This window comes from Candoia aspera, chromosome 7 (assembly GCF_035149785.1).
Source record: "Candoia aspera isolate rCanAsp1 chromosome 7, rCanAsp1.hap2, whole genome shotgun sequence".
Lineage (NCBI taxonomy): Eukaryota > Metazoa > Chordata > Lepidosauria > Squamata > Boidae > Candoia > Candoia aspera.
This window is the reverse complement of record NC_086159.1, coordinates 13,453,996-13,479,516: the sequence shown is the minus strand read 5'-3', so window position 1 is coordinate 13,479,516 and position 25,521 is coordinate 13,453,996. Positions and strand designations below refer to the sequence as shown.

General features: G+C 41.5%; 1 protein-coding gene across 1 annotated transcript in view; it reads right to left on the bottom strand.

Moving 5' to 3' along the window:
• The window catches only part of SLC15A5 (solute carrier family 15 member 5), a 52,849-nt gene extending 31,673 nt beyond the window's left edge, over nucleotides 1-21,176 (bottom strand). The window contains exons 1-3 of the mRNA XM_063308822.1: nucleotides 20,816-21,176; nucleotides 19,703-19,925; nucleotides 1,101-1,270 (exon numbers count right to left, since the gene is read on the bottom strand). Of these exons, the coding sequence (XP_063164892.1) occupies nucleotides 1,101-1,270; nucleotides 19,703-19,925; nucleotides 20,816-21,176 (754 nt within the window). The remainder of the gene's footprint in view (nucleotides 1-1,100; nucleotides 1,271-19,702; nucleotides 19,926-20,815) is intronic.
• Between the last annotated feature and the right edge of the window lie 4,345 nt (nucleotides 21,177-25,521).

Sequence of the window (25,521 nt, the reverse complement as noted above, 5' to 3'; positions counted from 1 at the left end):
TCCTCTCCCAGCCCTAGAAAGAAGATGATAAGGGCAATCCACTTCCAAAAATCTTGCCAAGAAAACTGCAGGGACTTGTCTAGGCAGCCACCTGGAATCAAGACTGATTTGAAGGTGCACACACACCCAAGCAGGGTCAGACCTGGTTAGTGCTTGAGTGGGAGATCACATTTCAGGTCTGCAGACTAGAGTGAGATGTTGAAAAAATATCATAGAAGGAAGGAGTGGCAAACTACTTCCACACTGCTGCTGTCCCCAAACATTGCATGGATGTGTCTGTGTAGATACCAGCAGCGGACTTCGAATTGAGGGCGTTTTTAACTTTTTTTTCCCAGAATGAATATGAGGTCCTACAATTCTAAATAACCAGAAAACTCAGCCAGCTAGGCCAATAGTGAGAAATCCTGGGAGTTTTGCCTGGCACAGATTTTCCATCCCTGAAGTAAAGAATAGGACAGTCTTAGGAGCTTAGCAATGAGAACATCTTGTTTTTTCCTACAGGTAGTCCTCGCTTAACAACCATTTGTTTAGTGATGGTTTGGACTTACGACGGTGCTGGAAAAAACAACTTACAGCCGGTCCTCATACTTACAACCACTGCCATGTCAACGCAGTCACACGATCGCGATTTGGGCACTTGGCAACTGGTTTGCTTTTATGACCATCACAGCATCCTGTGGTCACATGATTGCCATTTTCGACCTTCCCAGCTGGCTTCTGGCAAGCAAAATCAATGGGGAACCGCATGATTCGCTTAATGACCACATGGTCCGCTTAATGCCTGTGGTGATTCACTTAACGACCACCACAAAAAGGTAGTAAAATGAGGTCAGATTCACTTAATGACCACTTTGCTTAGCAACCAAAAATTCCAGTCCCAGTTGTGATCGTTAAGCGAGGACTACCTGTATTTACTTTTAGTTCATCAGATTTCAAGGCATACCCTAGTCAAAGCCAATATAACTGTGGCTTCTAGGTGAAGCTTTAGGTGTTGCAGACTCCAGATGAGATAATTTTAAATGGCTGGTTTTAAAACCTAGGATGTTCCCCCACTTGATTTAAAGAAGTGATTTAATTATCCATACAATGTAATTGCTTACCTTTTGGAGGCTGATAAATCATTTCACTGCGTGCCATGTGAATTGTGATCAGTCCCATAAGGACTGAAACAAATGGAATAAGAAAGCCCAGGTTTTGGGCCACCGACTGCTGGATATATGAAATACTGATGAAGACAACAGCTGAACTTAGATTGACCAACCAATAAAACCTGTACATAAGGGGAAATGCCAACAATCATTATTTTTAGAGACAGATGAGAAAGAACTTTTATTTGGGAGAAGAAGCCGGTTTCTTTTAAAGGGGAAGTCACAGTGCAATTCTGAACATGACAACCCTGGGCTAACCCTCTGCTTGATCTTAAATTGGGCTGGTGATGCTCAAAAGAGGAAGGTCTCAAGTAAGTGTTACTAGACTGAAAATAGCTGATCCGTCTCTCTCTCCAGCTATCCTGTCTCAATCTCTGGAGCTAAGCTCTCTTCATGGGGTAAAGCTGACCCGAATGTAGGTCATGATTCTGTGAATGCAAAAATGTGAATGCCCGATATGGTGTGTGGTTAGGATATCCCCTCTTCTTGATAAAGCATGTCATCTGAGAGAGTGGTTTATTTTCTAATAAGCCAAGTAGGAGGGAAAAGAAATCAGGCATTTATCAGTTGTTATAGCCCCCATAGTGATGATGGTCTAGCTGAGGTGACACTTAGCACTGGAACCCCTGCAAATTTTCTTACTTTTCATACACCCAATTTCACATAAAAAAGCTTTTTTTTAAAGTCCTTCTCTACGAAGACCATTACACTATTACTCTTTCTTTCATCAAATTAGAAATATGAACCAGTTTGAAAATTACTGATTAGAAGTTTGAGATTAAAATCCAAAATCCATAGTTGATCATCTTGTTCTTCTCCCTTTGGAAGAATTCTCAGGCATGCCTTCTCTGAGCAAGCTAGAAATATGAACCAGTTCGACAGTTACTGATTACAAGCTTCACGTTCAGTTCTCAAGTCCATAACTGAGTAATATTCTTGTAAGGACCAACCAAAACATAAGGGTAGGCAAAGCTTGTGAGTTTTTCCAAACTCTTAAAAGGCTGGATTTTTTTTTTTTTTTAAAGATGTAGATAATATTCGGAATGCAAGCCAGTGGTGTGCAGTAAAACTGGTGCAAGACAAGATAGGTTACAGTTGCTACTTGCAGGAAATTGAATCCTCTAACATGGGGAGGTGGATGCATGGAGGTACAGATTTGGGGAAGGGATAGGGAAGTTTTTCCTGCCTGAGGGGCCTGTTGGCTTCCATAAAGTCATAAAGTCTGAGCGCTAAAGGTTATAAAGTGGGGGAGGGGGGAGAAGGAAGCTAGTTTGGGAAGAACCAGAAGCAGAGCTATCTCAGAAATATATATAAGACCCCAACTTTGGGTGTGGCTGAGAATCCTAAGCATACTGTGGACAGCCAAGAAAACAAACCAATTGATCATCAAAGCAATCAACCCAGAGTTCTCACCTGAGGCACCAATGACCAGGCTCAAACGATCCTACTTTGGACACCACAATGGAGAAGGTGCCATTGCTGGGAAAGGTGGAAGGAAAGAGAAGAGGACGACCAGCAACAAGTTGGAGGGACTCAGTTACAATGGCAATGAGTGCATCATTGGAAGAGCTGAAGAACCAGGTTAGGGACAGATCTTCATGGAGAAAACCTATCCATGTGGTCACTAGGAGTCAACATTGACTTGACGGTACATAATCTGTTGAGTGTGGGTATGGGGAGAGAAGGAAAGAAGTATTTGAAAACAACCCCTCTATCTGCTGGCAGAAAGACTACACGTGACCAAGAGATAATGGAGCGACTCCTTATCCGAGTTGTCCAGAGCCCCTCCTGATAGCCTGGCCGATGTGGAACTAGAGGAGCTTGGAATTTCTCCTGTAAGGTGGATTTGGCTGGGAACAGAGTCATCTGGAGGACCAAGAGGAGGAGGAGCAGAGAGAAGCAGATTGGAGGTCCAGTCTGGCAGGATGAGAGAAGAACTGCTATGTGAGACTTTTGCCAAAATAAATTAGAAGGAGGATATTCACAATGTGGTGGGGGGAGAGAATTAGTACAGCTAGTCCTCGCTTACCAACCACAATTGGGACCAGCAACTCTATTACTAAGTGATGTGGTTGTTAAGCGAGACATCACATGGCCATGACTTGTGATTTCACTGCCTGTTTCTCCATTGATTTTGCTTGTCGGAAGCTAGCTGTGAAGCACGCAAATGGCGATCATGTGATTGTGGGATGCTGCAATGCCCGCTGATTGCAAAGTGCCTGAATGTTGATCACGTGACTGCGGGAACACTGCAATGTTCATAAAGGTACTTTTTCAGCGCCGCCATAACTTGAATGGTCGCTAAACAGGGCAGTTGTTAATATGGGATTTTAAAAATGTACCTCATGTCTTAATACAATTTCATACCTTAGTGCTATTATTAAAGTTAGTGTTAGAGTTGCTCTTGCACATGTTCATATGGCTGTGTATTGTTTCCTTATAATATAAATGAAAACTGACAAAAATTCGTCATTAGAGGTGGAACATTCTTTGATTGGCTGCTCCTGGAGGGAGAGAAATCATTCCCTAGAGCTCCCCCTACTGGTGGAAGGTTTGGCACAGGTGAGATGAGAAGAAATTCTATAGAAGCCAGAGATGCTCTGCTTAACCAACAGCTCTCGAACTCAGAACCAGCTTCTTTTTCATAGCAAAGTTTACATAAACAATTGTGGTATTAGACTTGGACTGGGGAAACCCTTCAGCCATCCCTTAAAAGACAAGATATAAATGTATTAAATAAATACACACAATGTTGCAATATTTATAGCTTCTCCATCTTTTCCTCAGACCATTAAAAAGTGTAACTCTTTTTTTGTCATAAAGACAGGAGTACAATCTCTGCAGGTGTATGTACTTTCAATTCAATGCTACTCTTCCATCTTTTGAAAAGATGCGGTCAGCAACGTTTTTAAAAAAGTGATCGCAACTATAGCACTTGGAAGAACATCAATGACCAGTATGAAGATCATCTGGAAGAATAAAGATATCAGCCTCCCAACCAAAGGTAGACTAGCTTTGGAAATCATATTTCCAATAGCTACGTATGGTTGGACTTTGAGGAAGGCAGATAGGAGAAAGACAGATGCATCCAAATTGTGGTGCTGGAGGTGACTACTACTCATCTCATGGACAGCGAAGATTACCCGCAAGGAAGTCCGAGACAGAGTCAAACCAAAAATATCCCTGGAAGCTAAGATCACCAAACAAAAACTGTCATACTTGGTCATGATATGAGAGCCGACTCCCTCGAAAAGACCATTATGCTGGGACTGGTCAGTGGTAAAAGAAGAAGGGGCTGCCCCAGGACTCACTGGCTTGACACCATCAGAAGGGACACTGGAATGACTCTGATGGAACTACAGGAAGCTGTAAGAGATAGAAAGGCAGGAAAAGCATCGATCCACAAAGTGACCAAAAGTCGGACACGACTGAACAGATAGACCAGATCACAACTTGCCATTCACTGTAATCTTCAGGTGGGGTGTCCTGACCCTGTATTTGTTTTAATTTGACTTTTAGCTCCAATGTATTTTTCAGCTAAATTAATGTCAACCAGTACATCAGACAAATAAATCAGAATTATAGCATCATAACTATAACGTTAAGATCACAATCTTCCATTATTCTTTTCAATCTGCTCTCCCTCCCTGATTGCTACTAAACCAGTAGTGATCAGAAGGGATTTTTAAAACCCTTTTTAAGCAAGTATATCATTGTATCATCGCTAACATCTAGCAGCATGTTATGATTCAAGAAATAACATTGTTATTTCTACACATTTGTTATCCCTGTACACAATATTATAGAGTTACAGCATTCTTTAAAGATCATCAAATTAGCAATAGGGTAAATGGTTGCTTCCCTGTATGATTCTATGCTTATATATTTTTTTTCAAAACAGGCTGTTCAGTTTAACAACATCACAATGATACGATAATTTTCTAATCTAAAGGAGTTTTTTGAAAAAAATCTGTCCCACTGCCATTAAGCGACATTGGATGCAGTTTCCGGCTTCCAATCTTCCCCAATCTAAAACTGATAGAGCAAAGGTTGGGCCCCTCATTTTTGTCTCTCTTGCAATTCTCTGGTGGTGCTTGCTGAAAACTGAAAGCAAAATTTCCTGCTATTTTGATGTTGGGAACTAATGAAAACTATTTTATAAGCCTTAAAAAGAGGTACCACAGAAGTAAAATCAGAGAAAGTCCCACCAAGCTCCCTCTCAAAACCCACTTTTACCCCCACATGTGACATTGTCTCCTCCATTTTGTGATCCTCTACCTCAGTGTTTTTCACCCTCAGCAACTTGGAGATGTGTGGACTTCAAGTCCCAGAATTCTGGGAGTTGAAGTCCACACATCTTGCTGGCTGGGGAATTCTGGGAATTGAAGTCCACACATCTTGCTGGCTGGGAAATTCTGGGAGTTGAAGTCCACACATCTTCAAGTTGCTGAGGGTGAGAAACATTGCTCTACCTTCTTCCCCCCCAATGCTCCTAAATGGCTGACAATCCTTCTGTTAGAGGCTTGAGTAAGCCAACTAATTTTTCCCCTGCCACATTTCTTCTTCTTTCCTTCCACTGTTACTTCATCATTCCGTATTTCCTAAAAATAAATGAACCAACTATAGACATTATCTTTAAATGTCTATAGTTTAAAGTACATTTCAAAATTAATTAAATGCAATAATTGCAAATGGCCACATCTCTAACTCAGTATTTATTTTGATGCTCACATGCACTGCCCAAAGATAGTGAATGGGCTTTTGTTTCAATTCATGCCCACTTTTTGCTAGATCTAATCTAATTAATTAATATGATTAATAAACTAAAAGTGCAAATTTATGATTCTGGGGTATGCGTCCTAAAAGCCCTTAGATCTTGCAGATCTTGCTCTCTATAGGCATAGGCCTGTCAGAACTGGAAGGTCATTGGTGACCTCCTACACACAACTCCATCACAATCATCTGCTTTGCCCATGTTCCAACTATGGAACGGACAAAGATAGAATATACTGTGGAACCACATTCCAAAAACTCCTGCAAATGGGAAATCTGGAATAATAGTCCCCCTTCTACCCTGGCTGGAACAAGCCCACTAGGATTAACCCACAGCAATTTCTCCCCCAAGGATTTTTGCCAGGCAGCCTTCATAGGACCTCCGTTGGATTTTTTTTTTATCACAATGACAGCAATAATTCAAAAGTGGTTTTTAAAACCCCAGTAATTTTAGATCAAGAACATTTACGGACTCCAAAGGTCAAGACAGAATCTTTGTATGCTGGAAGACGAGAGACTCTATGAATCCCCCAGTGGGTATTAACACTGAACTAAACAATCTTTCATCTTGTTAGGGCAGAATGGCAGCAGCTGAGTCAGAGCAGTATATCTGTCTAGCATAGAATAGAGAGAGCAACCAAAGAAAGGAACAATGTTAGATCCAACCTGAGTGAATTTAGGACTGCTGAGAATCCTTTAGTGCTTGTCAAGAATGCTAGCAGGACATCTGAGTGTGGGAACCTGAGATTCTCATCTACTAAGATTACTACCAAAAGCCCTGAGAATGATTTTATCTTTCTTTAGATTGTTTCAGCTCCTTTTCAGTCATTTGTATCAAAAGCAGCTAAGCAAGTTATCTTAGGGACACCGGGCCTCCCTAAGATAAGAATTCCGCGGAACTGAAAAAAACTTTGCACGCCTGCTATTTTAAACGTGCTGTGGTTGCATTGCATTGGTTATTGTTTTGTTCTGTGAATTTCAGACCATGTTTTAATGCATCTGCTTTTTATCAATTGTTTTAATGGTACACATTTGATCTGAAATCGCTATGGGATTTTTTAGAAAAATGACAAGTGGTATGACACTGTTGTCAACAAGGCAGAAGTAAAAGAAATGTAGAAAGGGCTGAGATTTAGGACAGAGGAAGATATTACAAAAAACCACAGTTCACTGCCAAAAAAATGCTAACCCCTGTCCAAGATTATCATGTCATAGTGAAGAAACAAAACTGAGGAAGGGTCTGTAAGAAGAGGCCAGGGGTTGATCTAGCATCCTGTGTCCCTGTTAGAAGCCCAGAAGCTGAATGTGAAGGCAATCCGTTCAGTTGCTTTCCATCAACTAGCGTTCACTGGTATACAGGCATCGTGTATTCCACGTAGCAGAAGTAATGAAGCAATATAAATCTGCAGAGTGGATAGGCCACTGCAAACCCACTTTGTGAAGAATTGTAATTGTGTACCTTGGCACTGTTCACATTAACCAGCAAAAAGCACAAAGCTTCAGATGAGGGCACTTCCCAGTTTACCTGGCGAGGTCATGAACTGAATCTTGTTGGAAGTTTTGGCAAATCCAGCATGCCTCATTAACATGTAAATTAAGTTGCCCCACAATGCAACTCAGAGGAAGCTGTTTGTGGCCACTCCCACTTTGTCTTTCTCTCCTTCCCCCTTCTCTACCCAGGGAGAGGCAGCATGGATGCTGCTCTCTTCATCAGGGCCATGTGCTTGGGCCTTGATGAGGGATTCTGCCCCTTTCTTTCACACACCTCTTGGCAGCTGTAGGGCTGAGAGCTTAGGGCAAACTATGTAATTAGAAAGAAAAAGAAGAACAAAGGAACTTCATCTTTTCCACCAAGATGGATGTTACAGAAGCAACAAAGAATAAAGTCAGTAAGCTTCTTTTTATTTATCTTAACCTAATGTGTTAACCGGTGGTGCTGCGGGTTAAACCGCTGAGCTGTCGATCGGAAGGTCGGCGGTTCGAAACCGCGCGGCGGGGTGAGCTCCCGTTGTTAATCCCAGCTCCTGCTCACCTAGCAGTTCGAAAACATGCAAATGTGAGTAGATTAATAGGTACCGCTTCGGCGGGAAGGTAACGGCGTTCCGAGTCGTCATGCTGGCCACATGACCCGGAAGTTGTTGAGGTTTTCCTACTAACAGATTAAGCTACTATTATACCTAATCATTTGGCCAGGTGAAGGGGTTGCATTTGATTGTCTCCTCTCACGTGCTTCATGCAAAATAGCCTGGGGGGAGGACCTGCCCGGACTTGTTCTCACTTCTTCTTTTTCTCTCTGCTGGAAATGTAGCTCAGCAAGGCTTGCTCCAAACGGAGCTAAGTCCTTTAAATGTTTTGCTTTTGTTTTTGCTTTCTGTAAATAAATTATTTTTATAGAAATGCTTGGTGTGTGACTTTTTTGACCTCTCCTGGGCTAAAGGCTTTCCCAGCATCTGCAACAGGTTATGGGCCCAGTAAACAATGCAGTAAAACCCAGAGAGAAAAGAGAGGTCAGCTCCACACCTCGTGCACAATTTAAAGGCAGGTAGCAAAGACCTGTGAAGATTTTCTTTGGAGCCACCTGGAGATTTTCCAGCAACTGCCGGTCTACAGGACAAAGAAGCTAGCTGAGGTGACTTGCAAAAGAAGGAAGAAGCCATGGCTGCCTCCCAGCCCTCAGTGATGCCTCTGGAGCGCCTATCAGAGACCAACTATTTGAATTGGGCCCTGAAGATGGAAATGTATCTTCGCAGAGAGGATCTTTGGCTGCCAATTGGTGAGCAAACCCCCCAAAATCCCAATGCTGAATGGCTGAGAAAGGATGAGCGGGCTAGAGCCACCATTATCTTGGGAGTTGAGGACAATCAGCTAGTCCACGTGCGAGGCATGCAGTCTGCAAAGCAACTTTGGGATGCTTTGAGAGACTTATATGTAAAGGCAACAGCAGGGAGTAAAGTTACTCTGACGAAAAAGCTGTACAGAGCCTACCTTGCAGAAGGAGATAGCCTTCCTGAGCACCTGCATTATATTCAGCAGCTGTTTGTTGAGTTGCAGGAGAGAGGAATGGAATTTACACCTCTCACAAAATCCTATATCCTCCTGTCCTCACTGAATGCAACGTGGGACACGCTGATTTGTACCCTGGAGGCTATGCCTGAAGCAGACCTCACCCCATCGTATGTTACACAGCGCTTACTCGCTGAATGGGAGAAGAGAGAGGAAAGATCCCCCCCCATCTCTTCTGGAAAGCTGCAAGACCAGAAAATGAGGGAAAAGAAGGGAAAGGAACCTGAGGGCACAGCGCTAGCAAGCCAGCGATGCTTCACTTGTGGTTCAGCTGGACATTTGCAAAGAGACTGTGCCATGAGACCCAAGAGTAGAAAGACAGAGCAGAAGAACACAAGGGCAACACAGAAGAAGGCTCTTCAGACAACCCAAATTGCACAGGTTGCTGAGAAGGGTAATTCTGATGTATGGGTGTTAGATTCTGGGGCCAATTGTCATTTATGTAATTGTAAAAGCTCTTTTGTGTCACTGTCTAAAACTGAAAGACAAAGTGTATCTTTGGCTGATGGGTCTGTGACCAAAATTATGGGACAAGGTGACTTGTATTTATCCTGCTTAGGAGAAACTATAAAAGGTGTGTTGTATGTGCCAAATTTACAATCAAACCTTTTATCTGTGGCACAATTGGCTGCAACAGGGTATATCATAACATTTAAGAAAAATGGTTGTGAGATACGTAAAAATGGGAAATTGTGTGCTACTGGTATGTTAAAAGACTCCTTGTACATTGTGCAAAATGCAAGGAAGCCAAGCTGCAAGGCTGCAGTTGGCAACACACCATATCATGACCAATGTGTACACCTGATGCACAGGAGACTTGGTCATGCTAATTACAAGTATATAGCACAAATGCCACAGCTGTGTGCTGACCTAAAGATAAAACCCTGTGATAAATACTTAGATTGTGTAGTTTGCAAAGAATGCAAAACACTAAAAGCTCCTGTGAGTAAGCACAGTGACAGAGTTACAACTAGACCTTTGGAAATTGTACACTCTGATATTATTGGTCCTTTTGCTCCAAGTCTTGGACAAGCAAGGTATGCAATGACCATCATTGATGATTTCTCAAGATACACATTTATCTACATCTTAAAACATAAAGATGAGGCATTTGAGAAATTTAAAGGTTTTGTGACATGGGCAAATGGAAAATTCCCTAGGCCTGTATCTGCACTCCAATGTGATAGAGGAGGAGAATACCTTTCTCACAAATTCAGAAGGTTCCTAGTGGAAAAAGGGATAGAACAAATTCTTTCTAACCCGTACACCCCTCAGCAAAATGGTGTTGCTGAAAGAAAGGGCAGAACCTTGCAAAATGCGATGGAATGCATGTTAAAAGATTCACGATTATGTTTTAAGTTCTGGGGAGAAGCTTTATCGACTGCTTGTTATGTACAGAACAGGTTGTATAACTCTGTGATTCAGGACACTCCATTCCATTTGTTTTATGGTGTGAAACCAAAGGTAAGCCATCTTAGAGTGTTTGGTAGCACTGCATGGGTTCATATTCCAAAACAGCAGAGAAGGAAAGGAGGCCCCACAACAAAGAAAGCCATCTTTGTTGGCTATGAACAAAGCCAGAGGAGCTACAGGTTCATAATGGGAGAGAAATTAATAATTAGCAAAAGCGCTTCTTTTGCTGAACAAAACTGGGGGAGATTAAATTCTAGCTCTCCAGTTGAACTGACCACCACAAGAGAACAGCAAGGACTTGCTGATGGTGATCTTTTGCCTGATGAGGACATTAAACCAGAAAAGCAAATTGAAGATCTGTCTGATGAGATAGATGCTTCTCAGGAAAATGATAGGAGTCAAAATTTAAGCCCTGTATTACCTCGCAGATCTCAGAGGAGTAATAAAGGTGTTCCTCCATCACGTTTTCAGGCTGAAACAGTAAAGGCTTTTCACATATTCACAGAACCTGAGTCTTTAGAACAAGTGAATGCTTTACCACCTGAGATTGCACAAAATTGGCATTCTGCCATGCAACAGGAATTAGCATCCTTGAAAGAAAATAAAACATGGAAACTGGTAAATCTACCTCCCAATGAACGCTGTCTGGGTTGTAGGTGGGTTTTCAAACTGAAAAGGGATGCTGATGGCAAAATCCAAAAATATAAAGCAAGGTTGGTTGCAAAAGGATTCACTCAAAGGAAAGATTTAGACTTTGACAAGACTTTTGCACCAGTTACTAAAGGTGAATCAATTAGATTACTGTTAAAAGTTGCTGCACTCAAGGGAATGTCAGTTAACCACTATGACATTCAAACTGCATTTCTCTATGGTGATTTAGACCACAGATTATACATGCAGCAACCCCCTGGCTATGAAAAAGGGGAGAATCTAGTCTGTGAACTGCAGAAGTCAATCTATGGGTTAAAACAAGCTGCTAGATCCTGGAACCAAAAAGTAGATGAAAAACTGCAGAATTTTGGTTTTGAAAAAGGAAAAGCAGATCCCTGTGTATATATGAAGAAGGACAAACAAGGCTGTATGTATCTGTGCATTTATGTTGATGATTTGCTGCTATTCACATCAACAGAAAAACACAGGCTTGATTTTGAAGCCTGCATGAAAAGCCATTTCACATTAAGAAGCCTTGGAATTATAATAACCTAGGTTTGGAAAAACACAGGAAGAAGAATGGTAGCTTTCTGTTGAACCAAAGGGGAGATAATGGTAAAGTAATGTGAATGGAAAGACATATAAAGGTGTCAGAGAAGATTGGTTATGCATCTTAATCTGTAGTGTAAAAAGGGGAGTGTTGAGGTTTTCCTACTAACAGATTAAGCTACTATTATACCTAATCATTTGGCCAGGTGAAGGGGTTGCATTTGATTGTCTCCTCTCACGTGCTTCATGCAAAATAGCCTGGGGGGAGGACCTGCCCGGACTTGTCTTCTCACTTCTTCTTTTTCTCTCTGCTGGAAATGTAGCTCAGCAAGGCTTGCTCCAAACGGAGCTAAGTCCTTTAAATGTTTTGCTTTTGTTTTTGCTTTCTGTAAATAAATTATTTTTATAGAAATGCTTGGTGTGTGACTTTTTTGACCTCTCCTGGGCTAAAGGCTTTCCCAGCATCTGCAACAGAAGTGTCTATGACAACGCCGGCTCCAAGGCTTAGAAACGGAGATGAGCACCGCCCCCTAGAGTCGGATTCGACTGGACTTTACCTTTACTAATGTGTCTAAGCGTGTGATTCTTTATGCTTGGGAGGGCTGAATGTGTAAGAGCAATAACCTGTGTTTCCCTGGCATGCTCCTTGAAGCTATCTAAGATAATTTTCTTTTTCTGTGCCAGCTTCTCAGCTGAGTTATAAGCTCTGCTCCATTTCAGTGGTTCTAGCAGGCTGCTGAATTGGCTTCAAATCTAAGTCCATCTACATGCATAGAATCTGTCCCACTGTTGAGTTATCACTCTTTAGGGGCTGGAACTTCTCAGTTTACATGTAAATGCAAGTCCAGATTTTCCCAGAGTGAGACACACATACAGCAGATTTATGTACTATTATATGAGGAATCACTATTTCTCACTCTCAGATGTAAATTAATTTGCTCAAACTTTCAATCTCACAAAGATAGAGATTTGTTAACTAACTGAGCACTTCTACTTACAGATAACAGGGAACGAGCAGCTCAGATAAGCATTAAAATATAACAATGTTACACATGTATTTTAAGTGCAGAGGAGCATAGGTAAGTGTTCATTCACTTACTATCTTGATTAGTATATCCACCCCTAGCAGGAACAGAAATTAGAATTTGCTGAACATGGAAGAGGAAGGTGGTAATAGAAAAATAATAGAGATAAATGGCTACAAGAAAAGTTGTTGGCCAAACTCAAAGCGGACAGGCTTTGTGCCAGAGCAGTTTATAATAATATATCCTGGAGAAAGTGGAATACAAAGGCCTACCCTTTAATTCTCATGGAGATTTTTTTTAAAAAAATGTGAATACAGATTTTTCTTCAATTTTTTTAGTTTAAGATCGGAATAAATCAGAACAAAGTCAAGAGATCTCAAATGGGGACAACCCAGAACAATTACTCAGAAAAAAGCAAAACAGAACAAAATGAAACAATTGAGAATCTAGGTTCTTTTAACAAGACTGTGTTTAGCTTATGGACTCAACTGCTACTGATTTGCACTGATTTTCAGTTTAACTGCTACTGATTAGCATTCTAACAGTTGTGGTTTTATGTGATTAAAAAAAATACAAATCCGTTTGTGAAGGTGGTCCATAAGGAAGCTCTGTTGGGTACCAGGTTGGGGAAGCAAACAAGCAACTCACACAAAGCATAACTTTTTTTTAGAACTGTTCACTTCCCACTAGCTAAACATTTGATCCACTCCGGTTTCCTAACAGGGGGCTTCCTTTGTTCCAATTAATATCATATGTATTCACATCCCAGCTATTATGTGATTGTTGCTTGGTTAGAAGGAAATAATGATGACTCCAAGTGAAGCTGTGAGCAATTAAGGTATACCCAGAATAGGGACCTCAGAAGACAAGAAGTTAGATTAATAGTGCCTTGCAGTGCTGGGGCCCCCAAAACTCAAAGCAATTACACATTTTTTAAAAGTCAAATTCAACATAGGCTCTATCTTCCTCCCTCTTCCCTCTCATTTAGAGACACCCCCAAGAAACAAAAGGAGAGAAGAAAGGTTCCAGTGGTGCTGCCTGATTAAAGGAAGAGGAGAAAAAATAGGTAGTGGCTAGATTCACAAATTGCACTAAGCTATTGATGGGGTTTTGTATCCGCCTAATATGTTGTATGAAGCCAGCCACGGTGCTACCATTTATAGCTTTATTTATTTTCAACATTTATAGCCACCCCCCCCATCACTCACAGCTCTGGGTAGCTCACAGAATATAGCAGTACAAATAAAGTGTATTCAACCTAAAAGGAAAACAAAAACAAAAAGTCCAGAAAAAACTAACAACTGTTCAGAGGACCCAAACTCACCCAAGGGGTCCATCACCCAACCTGACCAAATTGGGATTCGTTCACTGAACCATATTTAAAGGAACCGTGCCTTAATGTGCAACCCAGGACTGTGTTTATGTTTGGGGAGGGGAGGGGACAGAAAGAACCCCAAGAAGGGGAACTGAGGATAGCAAATCTGGAGTAGATTGCTCTAAGAGTGTGGGTGGAGCCTAGAAAAAATTTTGCTCAGAATTTTCTGTTAATTGTAGATGCACCACATTTTAAAAGCCTTCATGGTTGGACACAAGCAACCATGAAACACAGATTTCAATCAATCTTGGTATGAAGTTTGCCCCTTTTGAGAGACAGGGGTCTTTCTTCCTCCCATCTTGTCATCATGAGAAACAGCCCTTTATGAAGAAATGCCTGAGCTTGCCTTTTTCTACCCCCTTTTCCTTGGGTGCCACTGTTTGCAACTCTAATCAGCCCTGAGGAAGGGTTACAAATCTTTGTAAATGGTTTGCAGAGAGGTGGTCTTCACTAAATAAACCTATATCATTTACAGCCATTGAAGCTGACTGGAAAGAGATTTAGGTGAAATACTTCTTAACACAGCATATAATTAATCTGTGGAATTCATTACCCAAGACATGGTTATGGCCAGTAATGGGGACGGCTTAAAAAGGGGATTGTGTACATTCATGGAGGATAGGTCTATCCAGAGCTAATAGTTTTGGAGACCATATGTTATCTCCACAGTTGGGGCAATATACCTCCATATACCAGCTGCAGGAGAACAATGGAAGCAGAAGGTCAGGGTGAGGGACTATTTCGGGAAGGGTGGTTCAGGAACATTAAGGCTAAAATGGGTAAAGGAAGTATCTGCAATACCCTCCAAAATGCAAAACAGACCTTCGTTGGGAGGGCCACCCAAACTGGAGAGGGGTTCCGGGAACTACAGAGGAGATGCTGGTGGACTGCCCTTTTTGAATCCCAATCTAAGAGATGCTAATCAGCAACTATGGAGTCAGGGAGACATTGCTTCAGACAACAAGCTTACAGGGATGGGGCCAAAGACTAAGCTATATTTTGATAGTTCTATTACGCAAGTAGATAAATAGGTTCCGCTTCGGCGGGATGGTAACAGCATTCCGTGCCTGCCGTGCCAGCCACGTGACCGCGGAAGCGTCTTCGGGCAGCGCTGGCTCTTCAGCTAAGAAATGGAGATGAGCACTGCCCCCTAGAGTTGGACACGACTGTGCACAGGAAACCTTTACCTTTACTTTATTACTACAACGAGAGCCAGCTTGGTGTAGTGCTTAGTCCCACCTTAGGCACAAAGCCAGCTGGGTGACTTTGAGCCAGTCACTAACTCTCAGCCCTAGGAAGAAGAAAGCATTGTTCAACCATTTCTGAAAATCTTGCCAAGAAAACTGCAGGGACTAGTTCAGGTGGTCAAGACATACTTGACAGGAGATATATACATAAAGAGAGAAAGAAAGAGATTACTACAACAGTGTTTTCTTCCTTCCTTCCTTCCTTTTTTTTTAATTACAGAAATTCATTTTCTCACCTGGCTTTCTTCAACAAGCCTAAACTCCTACAACGCCCTGCTCAGATTACCTCAAGGATCTATTTTATATAAATTAATCTTTTCTTTTGTAATCAACACTAGGAAATGTCACTTTGATTAAACAACCCACCTTCTCCTGAATTACTGGGACTGCAGTACAATAAATTCTCCTGAGCAACCATTTAGATGGATCTTCAGCCTTAATTCTCTGGAGTCTTATTTAATCAAAATGATGTTGCTAATTAAGGATTAAAACCCAGAATTGAATTTTTAAAAAGGAAGATTTTTCTCTCTCGTTCTCTCTTTTGGGTAGGTCAAGGAGGAAGAATTTGCTGCAAAGAACCAAACAATATTTTCCCTTTGGTAAAGCCGCAATATTTAGGAACAGATTTATTCCAAAAGGAGAGATGTCAAAGTAATTGGGAGGGCTGGTGGAAGAGAATAAAGAAGCTAAACTGAGAAAAACAATCCTCCAAGGAAACAAAAAGTAGCACATTTTCACTGATGCTTTAATTCTCCATAACAAAATGTATTCAGCTTCCTTAAAGCACATTTTCTAGCTTTCTGGACTCCTCTCTTCCATATTCACAATGGGAACGTCAAGGTGAGGAGCCCAGTGATGAGACTAGGTCACATCTGAAATTATTATCAAATGATCCTGTTTTTCCCTATTATCACATAACCATGTTGTTGAGATGCTCTCCTGAATTTTGTTAAAGGATAATCTGTAGCTGAAGGGAGGGCTTCCCTTTGCGACACTCCTCCATTTCTGAAACTCACGAAAGGCACACCTCTCAAGCAGGAGAGGCAGCCATGAGCTTTCACAAGCACCTGTGGTGGGCTCAATTGTCTTCTTTTAATACTTCCTCTCCTCCATGTTAACACATGTAGAAATGCAGACATTGCTTAAGAGCAAGATCTACAGAAGCAGCTACCAAATAGTATCAATGCTGACTCTTACCTTCCTATTTAATCCAAAAAGAAGAATAAGCTATCAGTTTTACAATGTCTATTTTTTCTGATGTTGAAGTTGCTTTTCCAGTTCTGCTGATGGCACCACATCTGGCCCCCTCAGTAAAGTTCAATTACAATAATCCTATCTCTCACAGATGAAAATTTACCAAGTCGCATCCCATTTGCATGCTTAAAAAAACCTCCTTATGCTTGCCCAAGAAAGAGAAGGAAAAACAGTTTCTGATTTGCAGTATACCTCAACAGTATCCTGAGAGGCTATCCTGAAAGGAGAACTTGGCTTTGTTAACAAGACTCCTAATGAAGGGATAAAAAGGTCCTCATTAGTTCCAGACTTTTGAAGAGAAGAAAGGTTCTTCCCATTTAGGAAGGATCCTCAGGCTTCTTGCTCAACCAAGCAACTCTCTCTAGAAAAAGCTGAGCTGCTTCCACCACATCCAAGCCAGAAAACAAAGATACATTTATATGAATTCCTATTTATTTTCCATGGTCCAGAAGCTAATTAGTGTCCATGAATCCAACAACGGCAAACTTTCCTGAAGCGTGCATCCAACATTCCTTTTCATCTCCCTTAGAAGCTGTTCCCGGTTCTGCTTTTAGGTCACTCTTAACCTTCCTTTTCCCACCTCTTCTCAAACAAGACTTGCCTTTGCTATTCTCTTTTCAGTAAGTCCTGTCTTTGCAAAAGTAGTCACACACCTTTGCTAGGAATGCAACAGATGTGATTTTATAGCTCAACTCTCTCTTACAAACATTATTTTCAGTGAGTCTCACTGGATACTTCTGCAGAGAAGGACCAGAAGCTGTCCAGATAAACTTCCTTTAAATGCTTTAACTTGCAATAAAATACTTTAGAACTTTATAATTAAATGTTCTTCAATTAACCCGAATTGCTCTGTTAAGGTTTTAGTCACAGCTCAACATATCCAATCGTTCCTCCCCGCCCATATTAAACGTATGACTATGCTTTGCTAACCGTCGTCTTTTCTATACCTTTTATGTTTATTGCACTTGTGTCATTTTTGTTTTTAAACAAATAAAAAGTAAAACAACATACGAAGGCAACAGACATCCTCAGTGTTTGAACCTTAATTTTGCATTTAAGACTGTGCTAAGATCATGGGGGAGACTTAGCCAGGTGGTAGTATCAGTGAAAAGAATCTGGGTGTTCTAGTAAAAGTTTGACATGAGCCAAGTGTGTGATGCAAATTGCTAAAAAGACAAATGCTATTTTGGGAACTCTTAACAGGAACATAGAATCCAGATCACAGGATTTCTCTGGTCAGGCCCCACCTGGAATTTGGTGTCCAGCTCTGGGTTCCACAGTGTAAAAAGCAGCTCAAAAAATGAGTGAGTTCAGGGGAGGCCTACATGATGGTGAGGGACTGGAAATCATGTCTTGTGAGGATTGATGAAAGGAACTGGTAGAAATAATTGATTACGTTTGTATGTTCCCTGACTGCCAGCAACAAATGGGCCATTTACACATTGTTTAAAATGTTAAAAACAAGATAAATAACAGGAATAAAATATTTATTTATTTATTTATTTATTTATATCCTACGTCTATTTTTATAAATCACTCAAGGTGGTGAACATACCTAATACTCTTTCCTCCTCCTATTTTCCCCACAACAACCACCCTGTGAGGTGAGTTGGGCTGAGAGAGAGGGACTGGCCCAAGGTCGCCCAGCCGGCTTTCATGCCTAAGGTAGGACTAGAACTCTCAGTCTCCTGGTTTCTAGCTCAGCTTCTTAACCACTAGACCAAACTGACGAGTAAAGATGGCAAGGGTGATCAAATGAGATGGGAACAAGGAAAACAACCCACACAATCAAAAGGGGTCTTCAGTCACGCTCACCAAAAGCCTGGGTGAAGAACCAGGTCTTCAAGGCCCTTTGAAACACTGGTAAGGTGGAGGCTGTTTGAATCTCAGGGGGAATCTTATTTCAGAGGGCAGGTGCAGTGACCGAGAAGGTGCACTTCTGGGGTCCTGATAGATGGCTTTGTTTAATTCAAGGAACCCAGAGCACACCAACCTTACCAGATCAGATCAACTGGGCAGATACTACAGGAAACAGGCAGTCCCTTAAGTAACCAGGCCCTATGCCATGTATAGTTTTATAGGTAATGACCAGCACTGCACCCAGGAACCTGCAACCAATGCAGCTCATGAAGCAATGTTGTTACATGGGTAGATCAAAGCATGCCCATCACTGCCTGCACTGCTGCATTCTGGACCAGTTGGAACTTCCAGGTGGTCTTCAAAGGGAGCCCCATGTAGAACAAATTGCAGTAGTCAAGCTGTGGGGCATGAGGGACGGTCTGAAGGGTCCCCCAATCTAGGAAAGGGTACAAATGGCGCAAAGCTCTGCAGAGCACCTATGAAAGTGCTCTGCAAAGGCCTTCCTGGCCACAACTGCTACCTGTTCATTGAGATCAAGATCCCCAAATTGCACACCATCCTTGAATGGGGAAGTGCCATCCCATTCAAGATCAGAGATGGAATATCCCCAGATCTGGATGGCTCAAACACCTATAGCCACTCAGTCTTGGTAGGATTGACTTGGAGACGGTTCCTCCCCATCCAAACCCATACAGTCTCCAGGCCTGGGACAGAACCTCAACAGCTTCACTTGACCAGCTCAGGGTTGAAAGATATAATTGGGTATCATCAACATACTGATGATACTAAACCCCAAACTGGCAGATGACCTCATCCTGTGGTTTCCTGAAGATGTTGGAAAGGGGGAGAGAGAGAAGTGGGCATGTTTATCTTTCAGCAGAGAAGACCGAGGGGAAATATATAGTGGTCTTCAGAAATCTAAAGGCTATCATATAAAGGGGGGGGGGGGAGAGTGGATTTCTTCTCTTTTGCCAGAGAAACTCCAGAAGGAATTTTCTAACAGTAAGACCTGTCAACCAGTGGAAAAGGTTGCCTTATGAAGTGGTATGTCCCCCTTCATCTGAGATCTTCAGAGAAACCTGTCTGAAATGCTTTAAAGGATCCTGCATCAAGAGGAGTTTGAACTAGATGACCTTTGAGGGACTTTCCAATCCTAGGATTCTGTGATAAATTAGGTCATCAGCAATCATTGGACCCTACTATTTGCCCCCTTCGATAATTAACCACACGAGAGAAACCTTTGCATTAAATTCCATACCTTGCAACAAACAACCATGTTCAGATTGCCCCAAATGATAACCCTCTCACAGTTGACCATTTGCAGCAGCGGCACATGACACTGACCAGTTGAAGAATGACAGAAGCTCCTTCGGTCTATGTTCATCAGGATTATAAACACTTAAAGGGCACACAATGGCTCTTATTCCTCCAGAACCAAGGCAGGTGGCCAGCAACGCAGTGTAGAAGAGGGCTTTCTGCTCCCTTTTAGCCAAAGTGTGAAGGACATAGTGTTTATCTATGAAAAAATCCTCAAAAGGGAAGGCCACCACAGGTAATAGGGCTGTACCTACAGGAAGAAAGAGGAACAAGTGAAAGCATAAAATAAAAGTGTCATTTTGGGAAGTTCTGAAGGAACATGCAACCCTGGTGGGTGCTTTACAAATTTTGTGAGCAGGTTGTGGCTGCTCTCATAAAAGGACCATTACGAGTGAGGTTGGGCGTTCACAAAATGGCTGCCATGGTGCACCTAGCCAGTCAGAAGATACAATTTACTGCCCTGTCACTCCCTCTGGATGATCTCAGCTGAAGCTTCGTCCTTTTTAAAGTCAAGAGGTAGCACGCTTCCTAACAAAGCACTGGGCTGGAGCAACCTGCCATTCTGATTTTTTTTAAAAATGCCCCTGGGACCTGTGGTTGGACTCAGAGGCACTCTTGTAAATAGATTATTTATTTATGTGTCAAATTTATATGGCCTCCCAACTCACACGAAGTGACTCTGGGCAGCGAACAATATTGCGCTGGATTGTGCTGGAGGCATAATAAATAAATAATAAAGCTCCACCTTTAATTTTCTAACAGTAAACCAAAACATGAAATAAAGTCAGAAAGATTTGGGACAATATTGCTTACCCCTTCCTTAACCTGGTATCAGTATCAATTCCCTTAATCTGATAAATCTCTGCTTGTTTTCTCAAGGCCAGTTAGGTCCATCCGTTATTGTCTACATTACTTTCACAGCATGAATTGCAGAAAAGGCAACATATGTGCCAAAAAAGAAAATAGAAAAATAAAAAAGAGGCCCCATATTGCTATTTCAGAATATGCAGCACATTCATTTCTCAAATCTCCAATCTGCTATAGAAACAGTCAGGTTTTAGATAGCCATCATTTGAACACCATCTACCTTTTGAAATAACCACCAACGACAACAAGGTGCCCCAAGAAACTGATACTTACCGAGAAAATGCAGCAGTGCACAGAGGTATACCAATCTAATCCGTCCCACTGGGTGTTCAGCAAGCCAGCCCATCAGAACTGGGGTCACCATGCATGCCCCAACAAAGCAAACGTTGAGCATGGCTGCCTCGTAATTGTGAAAACCAAGCTTGAGGGTGCAGAAAAGGAGCATGTTGCAGACAATGCCAAAGAAAGTGAATTTTTCACACAGTTCCACCAGCAGTAAGCAAACCATCGCCTGGAATTCCTTCTCAAGCTTTGAACCAGCCTGGCCAAGGGGATTGGCTTTTCTTCTTTCTTTCTTGGAGATGTGATTCCAAAGCCGCTCGTCCTGTCCAAGTCTTAAGTCTAAGAGAGGCATGGCTTGAGGGTTGCAGGAAGCAATGGAATGAGTGTGTGTGCGCGTGTGTGTGTGTGTGTGTGCTTCAGCTACCCTCTTTGGCAATTAACACATAAGTGAGAACTTTGTGTTAGTTTCCATACTCAGCCACAATTTTCAGAGCTTCTCCTACTTTCCTTCTTTTGTTCTTTTTAACAGATTCAGAACATTGATATTAATTTTATATGACGGCACAACTTTTGCAAAAAAAAAAAGAAAACCTGTTTAATTAGCTTGTTAGGTAGCAAACATGATCTGTGCCCTCTCTTCCACCTACCTCCAAACAACAATTGCAGATTAAAATTATGTGAATCCAATACAATGTGCAGCAAACTTTATCTGTCTGTTACAGATAAAACACCTCAGCAAAATTCAAGTATTAGGATCGAGAAAATAACATGAGGCTAATATTCCGATGCTTTAATTAAGCAGCCACGAATGAAACTGGAAGCAAACAGATAAAGACATGATGGATACATGTTACAGGATGAACAACGGCTTATCGTTTTTACATTTTGTTATTTTCTTAGTTAAATTCAGATAAGAAAGTTAATTAGAAAAAAGTATATTCCACTAGATTTAAGAGTAATAAGTAGTATCTCCATCAACAAACCTTCTTCCAAATAATTGCAAAGTGCTAATGAAAAGTTTGGGAGGCATGAAGGAAATCGTCTGGGATATCGCCAAACCAAAATATATACATATTTCTCTGTTGCGACTATGTTCTAATCTCAACCATTTGCAAGGTTTCCAGAAAAATGCTTATTGCTGAAATCAATGGTCAGTGTCAGTCTGCAGTTTAAACAGAGAAACTGGACCTTAGCACATGCTTTGCATATAAAGACTGCTACTTTCTATCTCCAGCATCTCCTGCACGAAATCCTGCCAGTTGTTTTGGATCCACACAACCATCAATCATGGCTTGCTAACTACAATAGCTGAGTTCACACAACATACTAAGCCAACACCAAGCAAACTGCATTAAGACTTAGCACCATATGTAAAACTAGCTATTGCTGTTTTTCATCCATGCTTTGTGGCTTAGCAGATGTGTGAATCCAGCCAGTGGGTCTTACTCAACCATCCATGGTTAAACTGTGGCTTAATGAAATGTGTAAACCCAGTCAGTATAAAATAGCCTCCTATATTTTTGGAGATGAGTATGTTGCAGCTTATGTTAGTTTTGGCATTATTGGACTAGCTGCATTCTTTTTTCAAATGTTAATCCATTTAGCACCATATCTTCTGTCCTTAGCCACGCCTTTTGTTTAGAGAAATTGATGTACCTATTCATTTACACAACTAAATAATCCATGAATGCACAAAGGATATTTCCTCCTCACTGAGTAGCCCTGCTTGTTCTAGTATTCTTAGAAGGAGAAAGCAATACTTCCTTAGAAACCAAAGCCACTTCTCCACCCTTCTTTCACAACATCTTGGGTGCAATTTTAGGAACTACTTTTCCTGGTAGTTCCAACATGTGGTCAGGTTTTCCTTAAAGCACTTTAATACAGCCTTTTTCCATGCATAAATATTTAAAGCAGTGTTTCTCAACCTGGCAACTTTAAGATTTATTTTATGTTTATTTATTTTCTATCCCACCTTTATTATTTTTATAAACAACTCAAGATGGTGAACATGCCTAATATTCCTTCCTCCTCCACAACAACAGCCCTGTGAGGTGAGTTGGACTGAGAGAGAGGGACTGGCCCAAGGTCACCCAGCCGGCTTTCATGCCCAAGGCAGGACTAGAACTCACGGTCTCCTGGTTTCTAGCCTGTTGCCTTAACCACTAGACCAAACTGAGGAATTCTGGGAGTTGAAGTCCACACACCTTAAAGTTGCCGAGGTTGAGAAACACTGCCTTAGAGACATTACCAGTGTGTAACCTTCCTGTTTTCCCACCATTTATTTTGTTTTTTTATTACAAGCAAGCAAGCCTCAGTTATAATGAAAAAAGAGAACAGGTTCACAGTTCAAATTAAGATAGCCATCATACTGAAAGCATTGTGGCTGGATTCACATACTTGTGAACATTCACATTCACATACTTGTTTAAGCTTATGGTTGAATAAACCATAATTGGCTGAGTTCACATAACCCACTAAGCCATAAAATAGTGTTCACTGCATAGGCCAGGTTTGTGCAACAGGCTACATCATAAACCAACCAGGATTGCAAAGGAGTCATCTAGAACTGCAAGGAGTAGGCAGCACACACACATGGGTAAATAGACAAACAAACCATGATTTACAAACCAAAATGGCTGGCTAAACCAAGTATGTTATCCTAAGAAACCAAATCATGGCTTAAGTCCATTGATCTCTTCTTCAACCTCTTTTCATAAACCAGGTAAGCTTAGTTTATGCTAAAATAGATAGAATAATCTGCAAGCTCACCTCTTAATCTGCATTCCCTAATAAGTGACTTCCCCCACTCTTACGTACAATATGAGCCTTCTTCCTGTGAGAAATACGCACACCTCATCACTTTTTCATCTTTGATTTGTGTCTTCAGCTGGTATTAATTTGAACTATAACTTTAAACTGAATGCTAGACATTTAAACTCTCGTATTTTAGGTGATCAAAGATTATCTGTAAACTCCTGGTGAGGGTAGTTCATAAAGTTAATGCTTTTTGAATAATAAACACAACCTGCTCACCTTATCCAATTATGGCTAAAACATAAGGTAGCTTATTTGGTTCTTGTTTAGAGAGCTCTGGTTTATTAAAAAACCCAAACCTTGGTTTAACATGATACGTTTGAACCCAGTTTGTTATCTGGCTGGCAGCTTCCTTCTAAAGGCTCCAGAAGAGGGTTTGTTCCTACTTCATTCCCTTAACTGCCTCTGGCAGGGTTGGAACCTGGACCTTTCTGCACTGAAATCTCTAAGCTAATCTCTTGGAAGCCTGAGTAATTCAGCTTTTTAAAGGTTCTACCCAAACAGAATGTTTGATGGAATTTTCAGTGGGTCTGGGTTGTGGCCAATCCTAAATATTTTGCTCCCTGGGACAAAGGCAAGAGGATACTAGTCCTTCCATTCCATATGTAAAAGATGGAACTATAGGATCTGGGTTACAACCTACAAACTTTTGCTTCTATACAATTACCAACAGGTATCATGCCCTTGAATTGAGGAAGGATTGGGGGTATCATCCTAGGTCTACTTAGAAAAATCCTTAAGCACATTTTGGAAAAATTAACTCCAGGGCAGATATTTGGTCAAAGTGCAGATGTGGTTCTGTGACTGAATATTTCTACTCTTGATACTGTAAGCAGCCTACTCCAGCCTGGTCTCCTTGCAGGGGACTAATAATAGTTGCCAGCCAGCAGATCCACTCTGGGATGGTAGAAGTGACAATCCAATACATCTAGAGAGCCCCAACTTGAGGCAATTAACATTGACCTTACCTTCTCCTCTTGTCTGTGGCCAGCTGCTGAGCCTTCCATTCTGTAGTGTTTTCTGAGGCCCAACCCTGAAACCACTTAGCCCCATGGGAGAAATCTTATCCACATTTATTTGGAAGTAAATCCCATTGTTCACAACATGATGTACTTCTAGATAAATATGCAAAGGTCAGAGCACAGTCATCAAAGATGAGCATTAAACTGGACGGCTGGAGAGTCACTTAGTTTCCCCAGAATTTATATTTTACACATTCAGCCTGTTTAGGTTAACCGAAGGAAGTCCCACTCAGATTACAGCATTACGAAGCATTGTGAAAGATTTCAGTAGACAGATGGAATATTAGGAAGCAAAACCATTTGACCAAAGGGGCACTTTTCAATTTTAGGATCACCGTATGTACACTTTTAAGGGATGCGGTGGCGCTGCGGGTTAAACTGCTGAGCTGCTGAGCTTGCCAATCGGAAGGTCAGCGGTTCGAATCCACGTGACGGGGTGAGCTCCCGTTGCTAGTCCCAGCTCCTGCCAACCTAGCAGTTCGAAAACATGCCAATGTGAGTAGATTAATAGGTACCGCTTCAGCGGGCAGGTAACAGCGTTCCGTTTAGTCATGCCAGCCACATGACCACGGAAGTGTCTACGGACAAACGCCGACTCTTCGACTTTGAAACAGAGATGAGCATCACCCCCTAGAGTCGGACACGACTGGACGTAATGTCAAGGGAAACCTTTACCTTTACCTTACATATACTTTTAAATATTTTGGAGCAGTGGTTAAACCTCTCTGTAAACTCTGGATATATTTGCATGATTTATTGAGTTTCCAGGAAGAAAGGTTTCAGATATTGTGCAATATTCTTGGAAGATCAGTGTAAACTGAAAGGGGGGAAGGGAGGAAATCAGGCAATGAAGACATAGGC